The 23034-nt window shown below is 41.5% G+C and overlaps 1 protein-coding gene and 1 long non-coding RNA gene across 2 annotated transcripts; one reads left to right on the forward strand and one right to left on the reverse strand.

Annotated features, from left to right (window-relative positions):
• Nucleotides 1-943: 943 nt before the first annotated feature.
• LOC132256772 (sodium channel protein 60E) lies at nucleotides 944-19904 on the reverse strand. Its single transcript, XM_059753318.1, has 29 exons — nucleotides 19828-19904; nucleotides 17913-18133; nucleotides 17686-17792; nucleotides 16865-16944; nucleotides 16715-16806; nucleotides 15551-15678; nucleotides 15338-15472; nucleotides 14209-14406; nucleotides 14014-14140; nucleotides 13337-13503; nucleotides 13113-13260; nucleotides 12542-12630; nucleotides 12340-12465; nucleotides 11752-11922; nucleotides 11496-11689; nucleotides 11312-11414; nucleotides 11084-11212; nucleotides 9901-10128; nucleotides 9694-9836; nucleotides 8282-9639; nucleotides 7719-8218; nucleotides 6810-7190; nucleotides 6552-6743; nucleotides 6342-6496; nucleotides 4818-6278; nucleotides 3774-3892; nucleotides 3425-3604; nucleotides 2931-3101; nucleotides 944-2862 (listed from the first exon to the last, which is right to left on the reverse strand). The coding sequence occupies exons 1-29, from the start codon at nucleotides 19887-19889 to the stop codon at nucleotides 2570-2572; spliced, it is 7458 nt and encodes a 2485-aa protein (XP_059609301.1). The 5' UTR covers nucleotides 19890-19904; the 3' UTR covers nucleotides 944-2569.
• Nucleotides 19905-20536: 632 nt separating this feature from the next.
• LOC132256676 (uncharacterized) lies at nucleotides 20537-21250 on the forward strand. Its single transcript, XR_009468228.1, has 3 exons — nucleotides 20537-20670; nucleotides 20977-21053; nucleotides 21119-21250. It is a non-coding gene; the product is annotated as an uncharacterized LOC132256676 (long non-coding RNA).
• The last annotated feature ends 1784 nt before the right edge of the window (nucleotides 21251-23034 follow it).

Genomic DNA, 23034 nt, shown 5'->3' on the forward strand with positions numbered 1-23034 from the left:
ATAATTTGATTTCTCTTCATCACCTTTAAACTATTCCTTCCAATATTTTCTATATTTCATTTCCTAAGTATTTTCTAAGTATTTATCTATGAAATTAAAGAAAAAAAAGTATCTCATGATGAAAAATATCGACGAATTTGAATTATCTAATGTTTATAGTAATAAATTTCCTTTTATTAATATACTTTCATGGATATTAACTTTCTTACCTTGTAAATACTCGTAGGCCTTTTATTATTAATTCTTTTCAATAGTTTTTTTATCATGTTTTTCTAGCAATCTTTTTCAATATATATATTTTAAGTAAAATGTTAACAATTCTTTAAGTTTTTTTTTTACAATTATTCCTTCATTTCTATTATGTTCTATTTTTCTTTGTCATCGTAATAATATTGTCAAAATTCGCTTTACATCCTTTGAATTCCTCACTGAAATGTTGGAAAGGAAAATCATGAAGGTTTTCCATCTGCAATCATGATTTATAGTTCCTTTCTCTGCGTGGTTATTCCAGGCAAATATTTTGTGTGCTCTTCTAAGACTGCAAATTATACAAGTTTCTCCAAGATAAAACACCACTTTGTGTCTAACATTCTATCCTCAGAGGTTAGTCAAATATACGATATTTTGTACGTTGGAAGATGATTTCTTGGCAAAATTCCAAAAAATTAGACTCAAACTACAAATTAAAGTGATCATTTTGCCATTGATATGTCATTGAATATTTTGCCAAAAATAGAAATTGATTTTGACAAAGGCAATTAACAAAGTAAAAAATCAATTGAATCCCTTTTTTTGTGTAAAGTTGACTAACCCCTTTTGAGTCCCTCATTTCCGTTTTTTGTGTTTTCAGCCATATTAAGATAGGTATATTCATTGTTTATATTCTTTCCATCCTAAATTGATATCCAACAAGCGATAGTTTTTTTTTTATAATATTTATCTGGGCTTATAAAGTTTCTGAAATTTGATAAATCTTCACACTATTTTTTAAATTTACAATCTCTTTGTCAAATATATTTTTTCTCTGTTTCTCGAGCTGCTCTTAGTCACATTTGTTTACAAAGATAAAACTTTAATAATATAATTTTATGTATTTTACGTGTTTTTTTTGTATTCGCAATTAACACCAGTTGCATCTTATTTTATTTAAAATCTGTTATTTTGGTTTTTACTTTGAAATGTAGCTTTTATCTTCACGGTGAGATAAAAATAAGCTCGTTTACTAGAAGAAGAAAGTTTGCCAGAAAATTTATGGAATTTTATGAAAGAAAACTAAATTGGTTTCTCTAAATCTGAGTTTTCTATCCTTTTAGGGTTTTTGAGTGTTGTAGCAAGAGTTATTTATTAATATTTGAAAAAAATTTAAAATCATCACGAACAAAGGTTCTAAAAATCAAATGATAAAATAAATTTCTCAAAAAGTTCTTATGATTCATAGGGAAAAAGTATGTAATATTAAGAAAGAGATTTTGAAAAGGAAAGCGGAATAAATGAAAATCCTAAAGTATCATCTCAAATTTAAACCTACTAATTTGTGTTTTTCTTTCTCTTGCTAATTGACAGTATTTTTTCTTTCTTGTTTTATGTAATTTCTCAATATTTCTGTATTTACAAATAGTTTCTAATTCGGAATATTTCCTAACAAGAAAAATTCTCGTTCAATAAGTTTATCTCTTTTGCGTCTTTCTTCCCCCCAATTAGCGTGTGTTTTCCTTTTTTTTTGTTCAAGAAACAACTCTTCATTTCTATTATAGAATTTTTACTGAATATCCTTTTTCATTTATATATTCGTTTATACAAATTATTAGAATATGCACTTTACCATGATGTTCCTATTTAAACATTTTCGAAATATTACTTTTTTTTATCAATATAAATTCGTTTTCAATAATTTTCCTTTATAATCTTAATTGAAAATGCTATCTTTTCATTATTAGTTCTTCTTGATGATTTTTAAAGGAAATGATAAAGTTAAAGATAAGTATTAAATACGCGCAGTGCCTTCGCGAATTAGATCAAAAGGAGCATATTTTGAAAAGTTCTTGTGCCATTACATTGAGACGTTTCGTTTTGTTTTCCACCTTTAAAATTGTTTATTATGCAATCATTTATAATATTTTCCTTTATCTATTTTACTTGGAAGTGCTTTGATGCATCTTATCTGCTGGCTATTCTTTTAATGACATTTCTATAAGTATTGTGTATTCTTGGTCTATTTCTTCACACTCTCAAAACTTACGCCTTTTTCTTTTCACCATCAGGATGAAAATGCACGGTAATTTGTAGGTCAAAGTCTTTTAAAAGATGGTATTCGTATAATTCTTTGTGACATTATATCGCTATCTACAAAAAATTCCTACACTTTGTCATTTTCTCCTTTTTGTTCTTACATGAGAGCTTGAAGGAGAATCTCTAGCAGATTCTCTTTATACAATTTAGTTAAACTTGAGATTTGATTCCGCGCTGGGAATTCCCTAAAAATTCTCTCTATGCTAAAGAGTACTCAGGAATTAGAAGATTGTCAACTGTCTGCTGGATCGTCCTTGTCTGCCTTCCACTCACTCTGTAGTCACCTTTCCTGATCTGGCGGCGACGCTTCGAACTGTCCTTCGCTGTCCGCCGCCTCGTCGTAATCGTAGAAGATGTTCGTCGTGTCGACGGGCATGTTCACGTCAATTGGGTCGTTGATGTCAATGGTTGTGGCGTCAGGGGATGAAAAGTCACCCTTTGGCGGCTCCTTCGGACTCTCCACCATAATGGTCACCGACGAAGATGGCGGCTCTATAGCATAAATGTCGTGTGTTGGTAATTCGTGTGGCTTACGTTTTGCCAGTTCACCTGCTATCGCAGCTGAAGAGGACGCTGTTTAGGCAGAAAGATATAAACTTAGGGGGGAAGAGTTTGGAGCTAGAAATTGCCTCAGAATTCACCTGTTTTTCCGCCATCTTCGGCGTCGGTGTGATACTCCTCGCTCTCTCTGTGAACGAGCACATGAACTAGCGTCTGATCGGCCTGAAGACGCTCACCTGGAACATGTGGAGTGTCTGGCGAAGGTTCCGTCACTAGAATACTCACATCTGCAGGTCCAGAAGGTCCGTCAGCTTTTCGGATTTGATTAGAAATGAAAGAACTTTAGAATGCATAGACATCAAGATCAAAATTCTTGTATATTGTGTTAGTTTACAAGCGTCAGTCACTGGGAAGATCATTGCAAAATGCTGAGAATCTGATTAAACAATGTGTTTTTGTCGTCTTTGCATGTCTTCGCAGTGAGTGAACTTTAAGTGTTTCTTTTTCGCGAAACGATCACAATGGAATTTTCTTTCATTTCAACATAGCAGCTGGGAAAATTTCACGTGATCGCCTCATTGAAGAGTGTGTGTGAAAGATTATTTTTTTGAACAAGAAGAAGGGAAAAACTTACAAACGAAAGCATTTCTATTGACTCGCAGTGCGCTTTGTGCTGAAAGGCCGCGCTCTAATGGCGGTTTCTTTTTAATGAAGCTTGTGGCCCTTTTGGCTTTAGGTGTTGATGAGCACTGTACAACTTCGCACTTCTCATCAGTGTTATTGAGAGACACAATTGTCCCACTTGGCGTGACACCTTTGAATTTACGTTAAAAGATAATGAATTGATTCATTGGTGGGCATATTGAGAAATGGTAGAGAAAAGAGATGAAATCAAAGTCACAAAATGATGGTATAAAACATTGAGAGGCAAAGTAATGGGAGACTTGGTCGTGGTGACACTGAGTAAAAGGGAGCATTCTTACTCTTCCTGAGGACAGACGGTGACGCCGCCACGTCATCCACAGCGTCCTGGTGGCGCAGGAAGAAGTTGTAGAAGCTGCGACGACGCACTGGTTTCGTGCCGTCCTGCTGGCCCGGCGTGCTAAATCAACCAAAAGACGGTTAGTGAGGAGCTCCTGAGCGCACCCACAAGCTTGTAACAGTCACACGACAACATTGAGAGTACGTTTTGTAATGTATCTTTTACAAGAGCGACAATATTTAACAGTTACAGGCTTTACATACAAAAATTGGTCAAAAGAAATGAAAATCATTTCAATATAAACACAGCAAAGAACTTTCTCACATCTCTTGCCATTTTACTTTCGCTTCATTTTGGCACGAACATTGAGGCGGATGGTGGGAAAACGAGTGCATTCAGTCTCAATTTTCACACTCATGGAAACATTGCGCGTCTTGGCATTCAATTTTGCTATGGTCTAACGAGAGAAGTGATGCACGTTTGCATTTATAATTCATTATCACGCAACAAAGGTGAACTCGTTCATTGGCATTCCGGAATGTGAGTCTCAACTGGGAGGCTAAAGTGGTGAAAGATCAAATGGCACAATAAACAAAACAGAAAACATATGATTTCTCTCGTCAAAGTGCAAAATCAATTGCTTGATTTCATGTCCTGAAGACAAATTCCACAAAAGATTTGCCAAATTTGTAAGATTGTGATTTTTTTTCATTTAGCAATTCTTTTTCAAATCCTGAATAAAGAGAACTTCTTGAGAATGTGTTCAGAGTTCAAACAAACAATTCCACTGAAGTGTTTGCTTCAGATGCAATAAAATCTACGCGCACAATTCTTCCGTGAGAGCAAAAGGATTCTATGGAGGAACACAACATCGAAACACGAGCAGAGAAATTCTCAGGGAGGACTTGGCATGAAGGAACAAAGGAAGAAAGCGACTGGGGAAGATGCTTGAACATAGTCAGAGCGCACAGAGAATTTCCCCAACAAATTGGGATGCGAGCTTGAACAGCGAATAGTTGTGTGCGAGTGCAGATTTGGAAAATACCCTCCGTCTCCGTTTTGCTGTAGATTTTTCATATCTTTGACCAGGTCACCAGTTCCAGAAACTAACATCAGAGGTAAATTAAGCCAGGGCCCAGTTAACTCGCTCAAATCCGATCCCTCACTGCATCGAGACGACTTCCGCGAGGACGCTCGACTCGATGTGGCGGTGCCGCGTCTATGTACTTGCAAATGCAAAAAATTGAGCGCCTGCAATTTGCTCTGCCACCCGCCAGGACTCGAAGTTTGAGTGTGTTCATCATCCTGTGATATCGGTGATCGTTCGCGCTCGCGCTTCTGTCTCAAGTACTCCCTCCATGTGCCCTGAATCAATTTAGCCGCCTTGTCCTGTCTCTTCCACACACGCGTCGAACTGACAATCTCCAGCTCTTTGCGTGTGGGGAATTGTTTCTTGAACTTGATGTCCATCTGCTCCTGCAACTGCTTAAAGTTGTCCGTCTCTTCCACGTGACCCAGGACGTGTTTCACCAGTGCGTGCAGTATATCGAGACAGTGTATTTTGTTGCCCTTCGAGATGGGCAGATTGAAAGACACCAGGGCCACCGTGTTGGGCTTCGGGATGCCCAGCGGTGGGTCCAGTGACGATATGAAGTCGGACAGTTGGGAAAAGTGTATGAATTGTGTGGCGTGTGGGTCGTATTTTGACCAGCGTATGTAAAACATCTCCAGATCGTCCTCCACAATGCCGATCTCCTCCTCCTGGTGCGCTTGGTTGAAGTTCTCCAGGATGATGGCGATGTACATATTGATCACGATCATGTAGCTGATTATAATGAAGCTGGTGAAGTACGTGATGGCCAGCAAAGGGTGTCCACAGTCCCCATTGGCTGACGGTGTGCTGCCGAGCTCGCAGTCCGGCGGCTGGATCATCAGCGACTCCAGCACATCATTCCAGCCCGCGGAGGTCATGAGACGAAAGAGCAGTTGCATGCTGCGGCTGAACGTCTGGAAGTTCACCATGTCGTCCAGGGCGCCTTGCAGGCGCACATGTCCGAAGAGTGACATGCCCAGGATGGCGTAGATGAAGGTGATCAGCGCCAGCAGGGCGCCGATGTTGAACAGCGCCGGTAACGAGACGACTAGCGCGAAGAGGAGCTTCCTGATTCCCTTGGCCGCCTTGATGAGCCTCAAGATCCTGCCGATGCGGAACACTCTGACCACTCTGAGCAGCGTCGGCGACACGGGCAGGTCGATCATGATGTCCTCCATGAGTATGCCAAGTATGGACGCGAGCACGAGGAGGAAGTCAAAGACATTCCATGGCACAGTGAAGTAGTGATATCTCAGTCCCACGATCTTCACAATCGCCTCCAGGCCGAAGACTGTTGTGAAGAACGCGTTGCTCACTTCGAGAATAAAGAACACAGCATGCGGTTGGTTGTAGTGTTCAATTCCCATTGTCAGCATATTCAGGAAGATCAGCACAAATATGGCTATCTCGAATCTGAAAGTACATCGCAAGTGATTGCAATATGGCGTCATTAAACAATGGACGATTGAGCGTTACCTTCGTGAATTTGAGAGATCGTAGAACATGGCCAAGAACTGATTGATTGGCCTCTTGATTACTTTCTGTGGTTTCTTGCGACCCAACTTCTTCATGGCTGTGTAATAGTGTTTCTGTGATTCTGTGAGAAACATCTCTAACACTCCTCCCTCGTACTGCAAACAAAAACGCCATTAGTACATTGCTTCCAGTGATTTACAGGATTCCTACCTTTTTCTTTAGCATATTGAAGTTGTCAATGATCACTCCGATGAAGAGATTGAGAGTGAAGAACGATCCGCACACTATGAATATCACAAAGTAGAAGTAAGCATACAAATTGGCCTCTCGCTGAGGTTGCAGATCGACACCGCGAGCATCAACGGCATCCGCCATGACTTCCATCCAGCCCTCGAACGTAGCCTAGAAAGCGAAGCATCAGCAAATCAGTTAAGGAACATCAATTGAGGAAGCAAAGAGCAAGCTTACCACTTGGAGGAGGGCCAAGTAGCCCATTCCGACGTGATCGAAAGTGATCTTGGAGTTGACCCAGGTGTAATTGAGGGCGAAGCACTGCTCGCGATCGTTGACTATGTCAACAGGGAGGAGTTCACCGTCGTCGTCGATGCACTTGAAGAACTTGCCGCCAAAGAACTGGACGCCCATGATGGAGAAAATGAGCCAAAAGACGAGACACACAAGGAGGACATTGAAAATCGAAGGAATCGCGTACATGAGAGCATTCACTACAATTCTCATTCCTTGCCATCTTGAAATGGCACGTAATGGCCGGAGTGCTCTCAGTGTCCGCAACGAGCGGAGAACCCGCAGGTTTTCATTCTCCTCAATGAGTAGTGAGAAGACGGACACCTGCAAAGTTAAAACATAGCTTCGTCAGTTCGGCGATCGTGACAGTGTGCGAACTAGGAAAAATAGTAAAGATCGTCCTGGTGATCGTGCATGAAGCTTCAATGGAAAAATATTGGCCTGAGTCTCTACAGACTCGGTGGGTAATTGCAAAAATCAAGTACGTAAGTGGCTCATAAAGAGTTGTTGAGTATAAAATTATGTCCTATAAAGCCTTCAAGATAGAGTGATCGCGATCTAGATAAAAATGTCTACATTTTGCACCAACTACAAAAATTTGGTGATCGATTCTAAAAAAATATCGTATGATCTTCGAATCTATTGTATAGTAACGAAAGAGATCCAATTGGAGAGGTAAGATTTGTTTCTAATAAAGAAAAAAAACCACTAAGTTGTGAAAAATCGTGAGACAATATCTATGACTTCCTGCTTATTTTGCGCTTGACTCCTCTCACACTTATACAAAAACTGAAACAAAGTGAATGAACGGGATCGCGAGAGATGTGTCCATTCGCCACAGTGGATACTTACAAAGACGATTATGAAATCCAGTATGGTCCAGAAGCTGGTGAAGTACTTGGTGAAACCGAGAGCTATCCACTTGAGGACCATCTCGATAATGAAGATTAGGCAGAAGCCCAGATTTGTCCAGTAGAGGATCTTCTTCAGGCGCACATTCGAGTCCAAGTGGATGTCCTCGAAGCATAGCGTAATACTGGAGGCGAATATCAAGACGAGGACGAACCACTCGAACGTCGGCGTGTCTACAATGGTCAGCACGGCCGTTCGCACTGCGGTCCACACATTGCCAAGTGGTGAGTTCAGGAAACGCTGGAAGCACGGACATCGTTCGTAGCAACGTTGCGGGAAACAATCCTGTGGTACCTTCTGCGAGCGATTTCGCCCGAAGCTGGGGAATGACATGGGATCCTCATAGCACCCTTTGGAATTTCGTCGACCACCCACGGTTAGATCGTCCACGTATGATACCAAACAGTGCCATGGTTTATCGCTCGCTTTCGCTTTCTTGTCTGTTACGCAGAAGAGAAACATAGAATTAGACAAGCTCAATCGAAAGCTCCGATTGTAACTACCTGACTTCGGGCTCTTTCCTTTCGTCGTTCGTCGGGAATCGCTTTCAGACTTCTCTGAAGAGTCAACATCCAAAGTTACACTCTTCACCGCATCCACTTGACGATGGACAGGAAGAATGCTTCCGGACTTTGGCAAGGGTGACGCGCTAGCTCTAAGGTTATCTTGGCTGTGGCACACTTTCAGCGGAAGTGGCTCGAGGCTCAACTCCTTTCCCAGGTACTTCCTTGGCAATTTCTCGCTTTCCACCTTGAGAGGCTGCCGCTCCTCCTCCTCGACGCGCTCTATCAGGCTCGTTCGCTTGATCCGCTCGAACGAGGCTTGAAAGTCAGATTTTGGCTTCAATCCACCCAAATCGTTGCCGAAGGGTGCCTGCATTTGATCACAGATTTTCTTTATTTCCGCCGGCACGTGGAAGTCATCATCGGAGATCTTCTTCTGCTTCTCCAGGCTGCGCCTCTTGATCTTCACACTTCCTCTGTCGGGAGGAATGGCGTGCACGGGCTTCGGTCGCCGACGGACAATATCAGATGACTCGAGAGTGGCTGGAAGAGATGCAGTTTTGTCCTGACTCACTTTGATCGATGGCTTCCGCTCGAGCGAAAGGGAAGATTGTTTCTTGAGATCAGTCAATTCTTTGTCGAAGCTCTCGATCAAGTAATCAAACTCTGATGTCTCAACCAAGGGTTTCTTATCGTGATACATCTTGTCTGTGCTTCCTCCTCGCTTGATCTCCAATGTTTGAAAGATTGAATTCGAGATGTTGCTCAAATTCGATCGCAGACTCGCACTTGAGACTTTCCTGTCGGAGAACACAGAGTCATCTCGACGTCCATCGTCGAAGACGAGACTGTCTGTATCTGGATCTATGAGAGCACTTCCGTATCCGACTGTCTCGCTGAAGTAGTTGTTGCTGTTGTCGAAGTCATCACTGAGAAATTGCCACAATTCCTTCTGCTCGCAGTTGAGCAGTTCATCGCGCAAATTCATCTGATTTGGCAGATCCTCGTGATCTTGTGTGTCTGGAATTGGAGGTGTTCTTCCGGCTTCAGGCACCTTCAAACTGCTGGACAACTGACTAGAACGCCTCGACTGAGGTGATATATTGAGCTGCGTCACTGGCGATCGCACTGTTAACTCTTCCTCCTTCTGGCTGCGCTCTTCAAAGTGATCAATCTCCGTCATGACGAGATCTCCTGGATCAGTGTCTGTGGAGTTTATCGGACCAAGTGTCCTTAGTTCGATGGATTCCGTTGTTGTCGGTTCGTCGCGGCTGTCATTCTGCTGCGTTCCGAATCCTGAAGATATTTGGTGCAACAGTTTTCTCTCACTGGGAACTGGAGGCTTCAAGTCCTCATATCTGGAAAAAATCAGCAATATAAGCTACGTTCGATTTCTGATTGTGAGAAATTACTCTAACTGATCCTCCCGAAACTGACGATCATCAACTTCGCGAAAAGTCTCCTGACTTCCTGTTATGGGTTGAAGGTATCCTTTCGGATTCAGAGGAATGTCTAGTCCAAAGTCGGAGCCAGAAATTGGTCTGTTCAGCGATTCCTGGAGTGAAAATTCACATTCAAGCTTCTATTAATTTGAGTGTATTATTGTCTTCGCGTCTCACCTGATAACTATGCCTATACAGAGTCTTTTGTTGAATTTCCACAGATAAATAGTGTTTATCAGCAGTCTTGAGTCGATCTTTGTTGCTCCTGCGCGTTACCATCACTTCATTAACAATCTCCTCGAGTTTTGGCTTCTGTCTCGCCCCTTCTCTCGCCATTCGCTTCTTTCGCACAATAGAACGTATCCTCTCGAAACTCCTTGCCAATTTAGACTCTTCTCCAACCTCCTAGTTTAGCACACAAGACAATACATTATTGTCACCACTCTCAAAGCACAAGTTCTGATGGAGTAGCTGGCAAGATGCAATGAAATTTTCTTCCACGTCTAATGTGAGCAAATAACAACACTTCTCCACCAATTACAAGTGTGCAGAAAAAGCATTAACAGCAAATATTCGGTACAGTATATAGGCAAAAGTGAAGCATAAGAGGTAGAAATACACATATAGAATTACCTTCTTCAATCTCTTCGTTGTGCAAGTTTTACAAATTTGTGCAAAAAGTACACAGAAAGAAAGACATTAAACATTTACATGAATGACAGACACTGAGACACACTAAAACATGCCTCTTATATGGTTTTATATTTGCTACGGTTATTTAATTATTTAGAGAGAGATGAGAATTCGCTTTTATTTTATAATTACACTCTTGGAAGCTTGATGAGCGCTGAAATATTCATTTTCAGTTAAATTTTACAGAGCACATTCACACAAAAGTACACACACAACATTGATATTTGAAATTACATTTTGCGGCATTGACAAATATTTACAAACTCCACAAATTACTCATTTCCTACATTATCAATTATATGCAGAACACTTTGGTCATTCAATTTGCAAGGATGATCCACAATTTGCATTTGTGGGCGGAGCTTTAGAGTGGGCGGGGTGACGCCAATTTTCACGTGTCGCGCTCGTTTTACTGTTTTTTTTTGGCAAAATTTATAGATCATCCTTGTGCAATTTGGTTCTCCACCAGTGAAACTTTTTCCCAAGGGACATTTAACCGCAAATCCTTTTTCGCCTCCACTCATGCAGAAAATACACATCAAACAATTTATGGCGCCAGCGAAATTCACACCACAAGTCCACATTAAGTACAAGTTATTGCACAAAATACACACAGGAAAACACTGCGAACAGCATTGAGTGTGTGTGGGGTGAATGGGAAACGAACCTCTTTTTTCGATTTAAGCTCCTCCGAATTGAAACTGTTGAGCAACAAGGCCAAGAACAAATTCAGCACCATGAAATTTCCCATTACGAGTGTCGGCAGGAAGATGGCAAAACACGACGAGGCTCCATCCTGTCAGGGTGAGAAAGGAGAGAGGAAAATTTATTAGTCTTCAATTAAAACTTTCCCACTGCAGCAGGGCATTATTTTTTTTCTGCCCCGGTCATTTACTTTCTCCTCGGCTCTCATGCAGTCCCACAGCGGTTCTATCCACTCTCCGCAGAGAATGCGAAAAATCATCATGAAGGAGTGAAAAAAATCGTTGAAATTCCATCTGAAAGCGCGACAAGAGAGAGAATTTAGTGTTCATCACGAGTTGGCGCCGCGGGACATTTTCGGTGATGATTGAACTGACCTGGGAACGGGATCGGGAAAGAACTTGTCCGGAGTGTAATCCTTGGAGAACAGTTGCATCCCAATCACGGCAAATATGTAAATAACTATCACTAAGACGAGAGTCAAGTTACCGAGAGCACCTATTGTCGATATAATAATACTAAGTAGAACTTTCATCGTTGTCCATGATTGAGCCAGTTTCAGGACTCTCAACTATGTAGGAAAGCAGAGCATTAGGGTGGATGTTTAGGACAATTCGGCGATGGCGAACTCACCAATCTCAGGCCTCTGAGGACACTCAGTCCATCAACAAGTTCAAATATAATGTCCAAAAGGCTGGCAGATACGATGATCAAATCAAAGATATTCCAGCCGCAGAGGAAGAAGTCTTTGGATAAAGCCATCAGCTTCATAATGCATTCGAAAGTAAAAATTGATGTGAACACCTGCAAAGCAAATTCATCATCATGAAAATATGCCAAGGATTTTCTTGAATATCCACTCTTAAGCATTCCTTCGCTCAAAGTTGTGATGGAAGAAAAAATTTCTCAAATAATCCACCTTCTTTTCATTCCCTCCCTCAAATTAGTCTCTCTTCATAGACAACCTGCTTTCGTCTGTTAATTTACCCAGGGCTTGTTCATCGACAAAGTGTGTGTGTTGGGAAAAGAAAGTTCAATTTCAATTATTTAACGATCAAAAGTTGTCCGAGGGGAAAAATCACGGTGAAAAGTGAGAAAAAGTGAAGTTAGAGCGGGTGAAAAGTTGGCAGACGATGTCTTGTAATTAAAGATTACATTCATAGCCGATGAACAGACCCAAAATTAAACTTTGTTAGAGTGGCAGGCGACATATATACTCACTTTATTTCCAATATCCAAGGCTTGACGAATATTTTCACTCATTCCGTGATGTTCTAACGCTAAGAACATTGTATTTAGGACTATACATAACGTAATTGCTAATTCAAACAGTGGATCCTTAACTACCTGCAAAGAGTCGGAGAGAAGAAGGGAAGGGAGAATTACCATGAAATTCACATCGTCATTTTCATTATCGTCCTACTTTGTATAAACAATTTTGGAACTGTAGCCAGCCCTCGTAATCTATGCAGCATTGAACACATCTGTCACAATTTCGATCAGGAAGATCATCTGGAATTGGCGAGAGAGAGACAAAGTGATAGAAACTGGATGAGGAAATGTGAAGGAATTGCGTTAAACTATACAAAGATGATGAGAGTGTGAATTTCCATGTGCCAATTAAAATGACCAATTCATGTAAAGTGCTACTCATGAGTAATCCCCAAAGGACACATAAGGAATTGGATGCAATTATAGAGACAAGAGAAAGCACTATGCTTACAATTACAGTATATTTTAATGACCAAATTTGTCACTCTTTATCTCAGATAATATTGAAGTAAAGATTCTTGCAACTTTGCACAATAAACACCAATATTGAAAACGAAATCTATTAGATTAAAGATGTAAAGATGAGGAAATATCTCCTTAAAGAAAGATTTGAGAGCTTCATGAACATAAATTTTCTATCTGCTCTCGACTGACTTCCGCTGGCGCTTTTCTCCCAACATGTGAGGCGATAGATGGAATAAAATTGCATGCATATGGATTACCTAAAACAACAATTTGCGATAGATACTCCGGATGAAGGGCGTACACGTTGTGCTTCTTCATCCGTGCTATATTTCCGTTGCACTTGATTATTCGCACTTCTCGCGGCGAGAGCGCCAGAGTGACGGGCGTCACATCCCGATGGAGTTGCTGTTTGTGGGGTGGGAAAAAGGGAAGATGTGAGAGCGAAGGGGAGGAAGTTTGGTCAGTGACTCTCTCCACTCACCTCAATGTTCGCCGCATGGAGCAATTCCATGGCCAAGTCCTGCTCATCGTGATCGTCCACCACGCCGGAATCGTCAAGGGAAGATTCGCGATTCACGCCGCCGCCCTCGCTGGCGTTGGAGCTCGCCTGGCGACTGCTGGGCAGAAGCTGACCCCTGTAATTGGCTCCTGCGAGGCAAATCGAATTAGCCACCGAGAGCTCTTAGTGTAAATCCCCCTAATGAAGGCTCATGGGACATGCCAGCGCCACTAATTAGTGCTGCTGGTCCTCCGCGCGCTCCTCAACTCTCTCCCTCAACGCGAGGAGCGCGAGTCAGAGAGAGAGAAAAAAAAGAGTGCATTTTCACCGAATTTTTGACATGACATGGGTGCGATATCGCTTACATTTCATGGCAAAAGGGCCTTGATAGAAACTTTTAATGACCAATATCATATTATTCCGGCAAATTTCCCTCATGAAAGGTTGCTCTCATCCAATTATTGTTAGCCAGGAAATTTCCACCCACTCTTTGAGGTGATGACTGACGTCATAAAAGCTCCTTTGGCAGGTAAATGGTCAAGAGAGAGAGAGAGTGAGCATAATAACAGGGAAGTTTATGCCCAGGAATTTTTAACGAGAAACCCGAGAAATATGGCAATTTGGTAGGGGCGCAGTTGCTGGAATTGGATTCCTCTCACCTAATGGATGGAGAGTGTTGGGATTTTGTGCTGTGCTCTGAACTGTGACTCCTCGTCCTCTCTGAATGGCGAGCGCTGGCCGAGGACTTGGACTCGGACTGGGCGTCACAGATCGACCTCCTTTTGGCTGGGAAGAAGAAGAGGAGGAGACACTTTGACGCATGAAATATGCACAGAATTGCAAGGGAATGTCACCTGATTGTTGCTGTTGCCCTCCTTGGTCTTTCCCTTTCTCCGTCTGGTCTTCTTGCGCGAATAGCTGGCCAGCAGGACGCCCTTGCGCGAATCAATCTTCTTCCTCTGATTCTTATTTAGCTTCTTCACATTCAATTTGGACGGATCGAAACTGAATGTGGAATCATCCCTGTGATCCAGTAAGTCTTTTTTTCTTTCCTGCAAAGACACACACACGGAAAAGTGAGCACAAAGTGATATGTCAATCAGTTCGTTGTCGTTCCAATTGTCTCGCATCAAATTGCACGTGTTGTGTGTCTCTCTGGTGGGGGATTAATTGTGTCCCCTCAAATCATCATCTCCCCAGGTCATGCCTTCATTCACGAATGGCAAAACTCCTCTCCAGCATTGCAGACATGTCTCCCACACCCCCCGGACAGCGTCTCTCGGCGTCATTACATTCCATCACAGCTCGGTGACATGGAACTATTTTTGTGGTCCAAGAGCGTCTGAATTATTCATCGCTGGCAAGATTGGATGTGAAATTTGCGAGAGTTCACCGATCCAATAACCAACTTCAGCAATTGGCACCATTCAATAAATGTGGCGAAATTGGCTCCATTGGCTCTCTAAAGGCAGCACAAGTGTTTTAGAGACGATTTCCCTTGTTTTTCCCAGCGCTTCGAGGAATATTGGCAAGATGTTTCCTCGTGAAAGACTTTGAATAACACTTCAACTGCCAAATATCAGGATTTTAAGACATTGTAAGCCAGGAATTCACTCGGAAATTCAAGACCTTGTTCAAGACATAAGAAACCATCAATATTAAACCGAGCAAAATAAGTGACTATGGAATAGGCATGACTTGAATTCATTGATTGGAGTCACACTTAACATTGCTCTCTTGTGTCTAACACAAAGTTAAACATTAACTTACGCCCTACGTCGTCAATTTGTCCACAGCAAGAGTGTAAAATTAAGTGACATGAATAGTTTAGCAATTGATTAAGCAATCCTCATCATCAATCCTCCCCTTAGACCAATTTAAGACAAACTTCAGGTCAGAGTTCACGCCAAGCGGCAAGTAATGCGAGATGAGCATCGATGGAGACACCTTAAACCCATGCAATTAATCTTAAACTGTTGATACCTCAAGTGTAATTTGCGCCTCCTCCTCGTACGCCAACGCTACGACGGCCAGCATGAGGTTGATGAGATAGAAGGACCCGAAGAAGACCACGACGGTGAAGAAGGAGACGCTCATGGGTCCAGATGTGGCCAAAATCTGCGAAATCATGCAATTTTAATTGCACTGTGCATAGCAATAAAGAGGCGTGATAACTGCACGCCGAGCAATTCTCACCATATTGTAAACATTCTCCCAATAGTCGAGGGTTATTAGCTGGAAAGTGGTGAGCATGGACCACATGAAGTTATCGAAGCTCGTGTAGCCGTGATTTGGATTGTTGCCTATACATAAACATGTGTAACCTGGGAAGGATGTGGAGGCGGAAATTAGTTGAATCATCGAATCTGGCCCACACTTTGCAATTCGGAGCCCCAAACGAGGGGCGGTTGATTGCAAAGGGGCGAGAGAGAGAGAGCAATTCAATTGACGTGTAAGCATAATGGACATGATTATTCTCATGGTTTTCAGCAGTTATGCTTCGTATGCCACTTTGGAATCTCATTCTCATTTGCCACTGAGACAATTATACTGAACTGAGAGAAAAAATATATATCAGAACAAGAATTGGGCATCTTTTAAATGAGTTCTCTATAAATATTCCTATATTTTTGAATCTCTTTTCGCACTAATTTTTATTAAATTTATGTCAATAATCGAAAAAATCTTTATTAGACTGAAAAATGGTCATATATGTATAAGAAAAACTCAATAATTTGCCTATTTTGCACCTTAAAAACAAAATTTTTCATTATACTCCAAACTAAAGCATTTTTCCTTTGAAAAATGCCAAAACTCAAATTCACTTCAGTTTCTCTTTCAGTGCATGAGCACAATGGAATTGTGGGAAAAAAGCTTTTTTGGCTCAATTTGGCAAAAGAAAACATTGTAAGGGATTTTACAAAGATAGTACGTCTCGAGTTAAGATTAAGCAGAAAACATTTCTAATTATTATTTCTGTGTGGAGAGGCGTGGAAGTTTCTTCTACATGTTGTGGATAATTTATTTAAGTGTTTCCAGCTGAAATTCCCTCAAACAAAGCAAATTGTCTCAAGGATCCTTAGACACTCTCCACACTCTCACCCCTCTCGACCCGTGTGAAGTGGGCGAGAGAGATGTGAGAATTCGTGTGTTTGCATGTTTTCTCTCGTAATAGATTTTAACTAAATGATAACTTTATATGTGGAAAACTTTATGAAAACAGCAAGGGTGTATAAACTCTTCATTATTCACTTTATAATTTACTCTCCCTCAGCATTGTTGGCAGTGCTGTGTTGCCGCGCAGGGGGGGGCGAAGGTGGAGAAATGCTAGACTGTATCTCGACAAAGGTGAAAACATACCTGAAGGACAGTGACGGGCACCGGTTAGATTTCCGCACAACAGAGGAAATCCCTCCTCGTCGTAAATCCAATTCTCTGTATCATTCACCCAACTGGAAGTGGAAATTTCGCATTAAAATCCCACTCAATTCATGAGCCCGCAAACTTTACCTCTTCCACTCTTCAGCTGTACTATTCCAGTCCTGTGGAAGATTCCTAACACACTTATTCCTAAGCTCGCCCATGTAAACCTGTGGAGAGTGTGGAAAAGTGCACAGTGAAAATTGTATAAATCGCCCCACAGAAAAAGTGTCCCACTTTTCCATCCACTTTTGTGTGAAGAAATTGTGTTTGTGTGTGCGAAGAAAAGTCGCATTATTTCGCAGTGACTCAACATCGAGAATTGCGCCTCATGAATGATATCTTTGATAGGGAAAATTTTGAATAAGACCCAAAAATCTTCAAACCCAATTCTTCAGGTCACCTCTGAACGACCAAACTTGAACTGGGAGGAGAGATTTATCTTTAATGAACTCTTGCATATAAAATTTCCAGCTGAAATATTCACTTCGGCGAATCCTTGATGCTCAGCCAGAAAGTCCAATTTCTTCAGTGTGTCGTCACAGTTTGCATTCCAGCGACACTGCGAGAAGCAAAACCGCCACACAGAGCTTTCAGAGTTGCTTAAAAGCTCATGCTTTTAGATAGTTTTCCGCTCAGTGTCTTTTCGTTTTGAGGAAGTATTTAAATTTTCATCCCCTTTTCACATCAACTCTTCGTTTCCTCGACGGAATCAAAAGAGTAATGATTTCCCCCATATACCTTCAATCATTGCGCCCCACGAATGAGAAGTGTAATGAGATTAAATGTGTGGGGAATCTCTGTGGATTTAATTAATGTCAAATATCACACAGATAATCAAACTTTAACGACACTTTTGGGGTGGTGCTTTTGACACCTCCTCCCCAGAGATTTGCGGCGGTGAAACTTACCTGGAGAGCGAAAAGGGCAAAAACCATCAAACAGAAAATTGTAAGAGTCATTACTTCCGCTAATTGACGAAATGAGTGAAGGAGTGCGTTGATGATGACTTTGAGTCCTGCAAGGCGAGAAACGAGAGCAACATTGGCACGAGTGTCTCAAGATGACGCCGAAGGTCGGCTGGCAAATTGGCCAGCGTCCCAAGCAAATATTTGATGTGCTACATTATATATGTTACCTGGCATTATGGAAATAGTTTTGAGCGCTCTCAGCACACGAAATGTTCTCAATCCGGCCAAATTTCCAACTTCCATGCCAATCGTGGCGTAGCCGCTGGTAATTACAACGAAGTCCAGCCAATTCCATGGATTCCTCAGGTACGTGTATTTATTCAGAACAAAGCCCTTGGCAATTATTTTAATTACCATCTCAGCTGTGTAGATCACCAAAAATATGTATCTGCGAATGGGAAAATTGAGTCTGTCTTCAGAGATGCTGCCAAGTTTTGGGGCTGCTGTTTATTCAATCCATTTCTCAGGTGCCTTCTCGCTATATATTACATCCTCTGGGAATTGCCACCCCAACCCACCAAAGCCCGCCCACAGCGTCTTGGGCGACCGCCCTTGCGAGCCATATGGGAAATTCTACAAGTTCCTGGCTAAGGAATCATCTGCATTGCGTCTCCCGGGTCGCATTTCATCTCAGGTGAGACACCCTCATGATCACTCACTCGAAAGAGGTCACGGGGTCGCACTATTTTGTAAATTTTCACTTCTGCCACTTCATGTTGGACGATAAATTCAGCTTAATGCCAGATGCAATATTTCTGAACTATCCAGAGACTGTTATTTCCGACTTATTTCACTTCTTCTCCTCGTGAAACTCATGTTAACACACAAATTGTGCTTTGCAAAAGCATGTTAGAGAAAGCCAACAAGCTGAAGAGAGTCTCTAGACTGCATTTAACGCATTTAAGCACTGCAGAATGTCCTTTATGGCTCTCTTAAATCAAATATTGTGAAAGAATTAATTAAATTTCACCCGTGCTTTTTGCGCTATATGAAAATTATTCAATTAAAATATCGTTTGAAAATTGAAAAGTCCTTAATTCAATGGTTAAAATTACCTCAATCTCTCTTACACTTTGTGCTTTAAGTAGACTAATTCGTCCTTTAAACGTCATCCTGTGAAAATCCCACAGAATTTTCTCACTTGCATTTACAGCAAAGCTCAAAAGAAGTGGATTAAACGAAGTGCAAATTTAATGTGTATATATATATTGTTATCCACTCAAGAGGATAAAATTCCTCAACACCGGAAATTAACCCGAGTCTTTGAGAGAATATGCACTAATAGAATAAAATGAACTTTTGCACTTTGTGTGTTCCGCCAAGGAAATTGCTCTTGTCTGAGCATTTAATTCGGTTTCGTGTATTTTGCAAATAGCAAAACAAATACTCCTAATTAGATTCACAAATGCAACACCAAAATATAAGTCTTGCGCTTTAATGCACAAGCTTGCTAATTGAATTGCACATGCTGACTTCCGAGCTCAGCGACATTCTTGCCACAATTGCAAGAAGAGATCAAATATTTATTTTGCCGTGTTTTCCCCGCACGATTTTCATCAGTGATTTGTTGTCGGCTGAGACGTGATCATTAGATGAACACCATGGCAATATTGTTGGGGAGAATTTGGGGGGAAAAGTCTCCCTCTCGCGTGGCAAGAGGTAAATATATCATTATCATTATTCATATCGGGCGCTAGGCCGAAGGGTGGGTTTGATGGAAGGGCAAATAATGATGTAAAAGTAGCATCTTTAGTAACTCCTTCTCGCGCCACTTCTCGTCTTTGGCACGCAGAGAGCATTTTCCACTTTATCCCTTAACACGTGATACCAACCATTTACAGGCGTCCCGACAAGCCATCGAGAGAGCCGCACACTTTGGCTGAAAAAAAAACACGACGCACGAGGATAAATTTGAGGGCTTGCGAGGAGTTTTTATGTGCAACGAGTGAAGGCGCCGTTAAAGAGCGCCGCGAGGGGCGGAAATCAACTGCCGCCATCGATTCTGAGGCTCTCCCCGCGGAGAAACGTGCCGCCCATACCCAAGAGCCCAGATGGCCAGAACGACTGGGGAGGAATACTCACTCTGCCTCTTCCACGGTCTCCGTCATGGCGAGAAAGACGCAGTTGAGGAGGATCGTGGCCATCACGACGTAGTCGAAGAACTGATTCGTGGCCAGGTACACACAGGCTCGCCGCCACGGACTCCAGGGGGTGAAGCAGAACAGGCTCTTGGTGCCCGTGAAACGATGGATGTAGTTCTTCCGGAAGCGCTTCGATACCACACAGAAAGTCTGCAAGGAAAGGTGAAATCAAAGTCAAATTTAGCATTTCATCACTTGATAATGCTTCACATCAGGTGACACTCAAATCATTTAAGACACTCCCACTTAAAAAATCCGCCCTCGCGAGAATTCCATGCAATAATTGCATGTTGCAATGTTTGTTCAGAGTTTATTGGTAAAATTTTTATTTAAAAAAAAAACGAGAAAATATGTAGATTTTGGGGATTTTTTGTAATCAACATTGCAGCTCTAACCATTCCTCAATCCTTAATGTTTATCATATCAGCCCTTTGCCTTTGAAGGAATCTGCATAAATGCCTTCAATAGGAGATAACGCAAGAATTAGCAGCCAAATCTCCGATAACGTTGAAATTTTAATGTGATTCAAAGTGCCACGGAGGGGAAATCCGCTCACTTGCGCACAATGCCCTCTGCACAGCGAAACCCGCAATCAATAGTGCGCGCGTTCGGGCGCTCGGCTGAGTGGTCGGTTTCCCGCGAGTGCGCAGCACGCCATCTTGGCCAGCCGAAGCGGCCTTTTCATTTCTCATCAGTCCAGAAGACAAGTCGTGTGTGGCGTGGCTGCGGATTTTTCCCAAATTCTGCGGTTTCTACCCAACTTGTTGAGAAAATGAGAGCTAAGGTACGTTGCTAAAGTGGTGCATTAAGAGAATCGAGTGTGATTTTCCCGGAATTTTTCGTTATTTCGAGGAAAATCCAGTTTGAAAATTAGGCTTGACGACACGTGTTGAGGCCGCATTTCAAGTGGATTTTCCGATGAAAAATGGGAACTGAGGTGGAAAATTGTGTGAATAAGTGTGTTTTGGGCCCTGCAGAGTGGCTGGAGTGTGAAAATTCCATGAAAATCCCACAATTTCCTGCCTTAATTCAACATAACCTGTAATTCTTTCCGGAAGTGCGACTGAGACTCTTGTTCTTCTCTTTGCAGTGGCGGAAGAAGCGTATGCGAAGGCTGAAGCGTAAGCGCAGAAAGATGCGTGCGAGGTCCAAGTAATTCTCCACGAGGTAAGACTAAAGATTGGTGGAAATTTCCCTATAGAACACTGAGAATTTCTTGCATCTTTTTCCAGACTTTACGGTTCCGCGTGTTCCGGACAGGGGCTGCTGAGCAGCAGGACGTGACGCGCCCGCAAGGTGTGCAGTCAGAGGAATGTTCTGTGTTTGTGGAAATAAATCAATAGCCCTTTGTGTGGACACGAAAAGAGCGTCTTTTGCCTTCCCTGCGCACGAAGGGTTTCGCTGGGGCGCTTCGATGTCTGGGGAATCGCTTAATTTGCCGCTGTTGCTGGGGATTCCACGTGGGAGGCATAAAAATCGATTAGACGCTTCTGACTCGCATAAATTAGTGCTTAATCAAGTGATCTCCAATCCCCTCGAGAGCAATCCCTCGTCTTCCGGCGGTCAGGAGAATCATGAGCAGCGCCCGGATTAATTATTTGCCTTCTGACGGACATTTTCCCGTGTTTCACTAACGGAGTTGCTCTGCTCGAGAGACGATCGACAGAGTCGCGTCGAAAATCGCGAAGCAGCTCAAGAGAGGAAATTCAGGTAAATTTAATTCGCGGTCAAAATTAAATGAATATGCAAATATAAATCTATCGCGACTTAATTATCAAACTCCGGACCGTAAATGGACATTTAAATGAGCATTTACACACACATTTCAGCGGAATTCTTGATTCAATGAATTATTCTGTGTTCTTTTCGCTCGAATTTCTGCGAAGAGTGCAAAGAAAATTCGCTGTAAAAATAGAGAGGTTTTTTCAGGTGCAAACTCACAAGAAAGTAGCAAAAGCGCTTAAATCGAGAGGAATTTTCAAGAGTTTCATAGAGATAAAATCGATAAAATAAATTCAAGTGGTTTCTAAGCTTTTCTTACGCTTTTATCATATAAATGTGAAGCTCTTCTAAAGTTTCAACATTCTCGATAATTTCTAACACGAATCATCTTTATTTTGATGTTTTCTTTTGTGAGTTTCAACTCCAGAGCTTTCAAGTGTTTCAAGTGATATGAAGCTGAACTTTTTGTGCTATTTTCTCTCTTAGAATTTTAGTCATGATTTTAATTTTTGATGAATAAATTTAAAAGTTTAATTAAATAGACAACTTGCCAAAACTATTCTCTTTTCTTTGCTTCAAATTAGAAATAAATTTTTAATATCATTTTCATTTTTAATTAAATAATAATTATAAATTTTCACAAATAATTCCTTTGCATTGCCAGAACGTTTAGACGTGGAGTTCGAAAATCTTTGAATGAATGTTTTCCTCGAAAATCTGTGTTTTCTTAAGGAATTTTGATCATATGTATGTTTGTTATGCATAAATGAATAAATTTTCCAACGCAAATAATCCTTTTGAATCCCTTCATAAGCTCTTCTATCAGGATAATTGTTAAAATCTGTGAAACCAATAACGATATTTTTCCTCTGATTCTCGCATTTATTTTTATGCTTTTAGTGTTGTGAAAATGATTTTCATGAGTTGTTTTTCTACAATATGCCAGGACTAACGAAATTAATACATATAAAATCAAGCTGACTTAATTCTCCTCACATCCGAATCGCATCGCGATGAAAGAAGTATCGCAAGTGCCAAAATAAAAGATGCTCACCATCGATAGATGTAATCCAAGTTAATGAAATATTCATGGGAATTTTCCTTCTCTTGCGCTCCCACCCAGTCTCAATGTTCTTTATTGGAAAAACAAATAGAGCCGCACCACTGAATTATTTCCTCTCGTATTTTCACCTTTTCCCAGCAAATATTACTCAAATATTCCAATTCTGTTATTCCACACCGTCAATTTCTGCCTTCGCCCCAATCGCGAAAATCAATATCCACCAATTCGCCCGATTTCCCAGATTTTTCCACTGCACTCGTTGGGATTATTGCAAAATTCGCGCGATGTACTATCGTGCAATTGAGGGAAAGGTGTCCGAATTTTCTCCACTTTCACGCGGAGTGAAGCCTTTTTGTTTGTACA

This window comes from Phlebotomus argentipes, unplaced genomic scaffold (genome assembly GCF_947086385.1).
Source record: "Phlebotomus argentipes unplaced genomic scaffold, Phlebotomus argentipes genome assembly contig_17, whole genome shotgun sequence".
Classification (NCBI taxonomy): Eukaryota; Metazoa; Arthropoda; class Insecta; order Diptera; family Psychodidae; genus Phlebotomus; species Phlebotomus argentipes.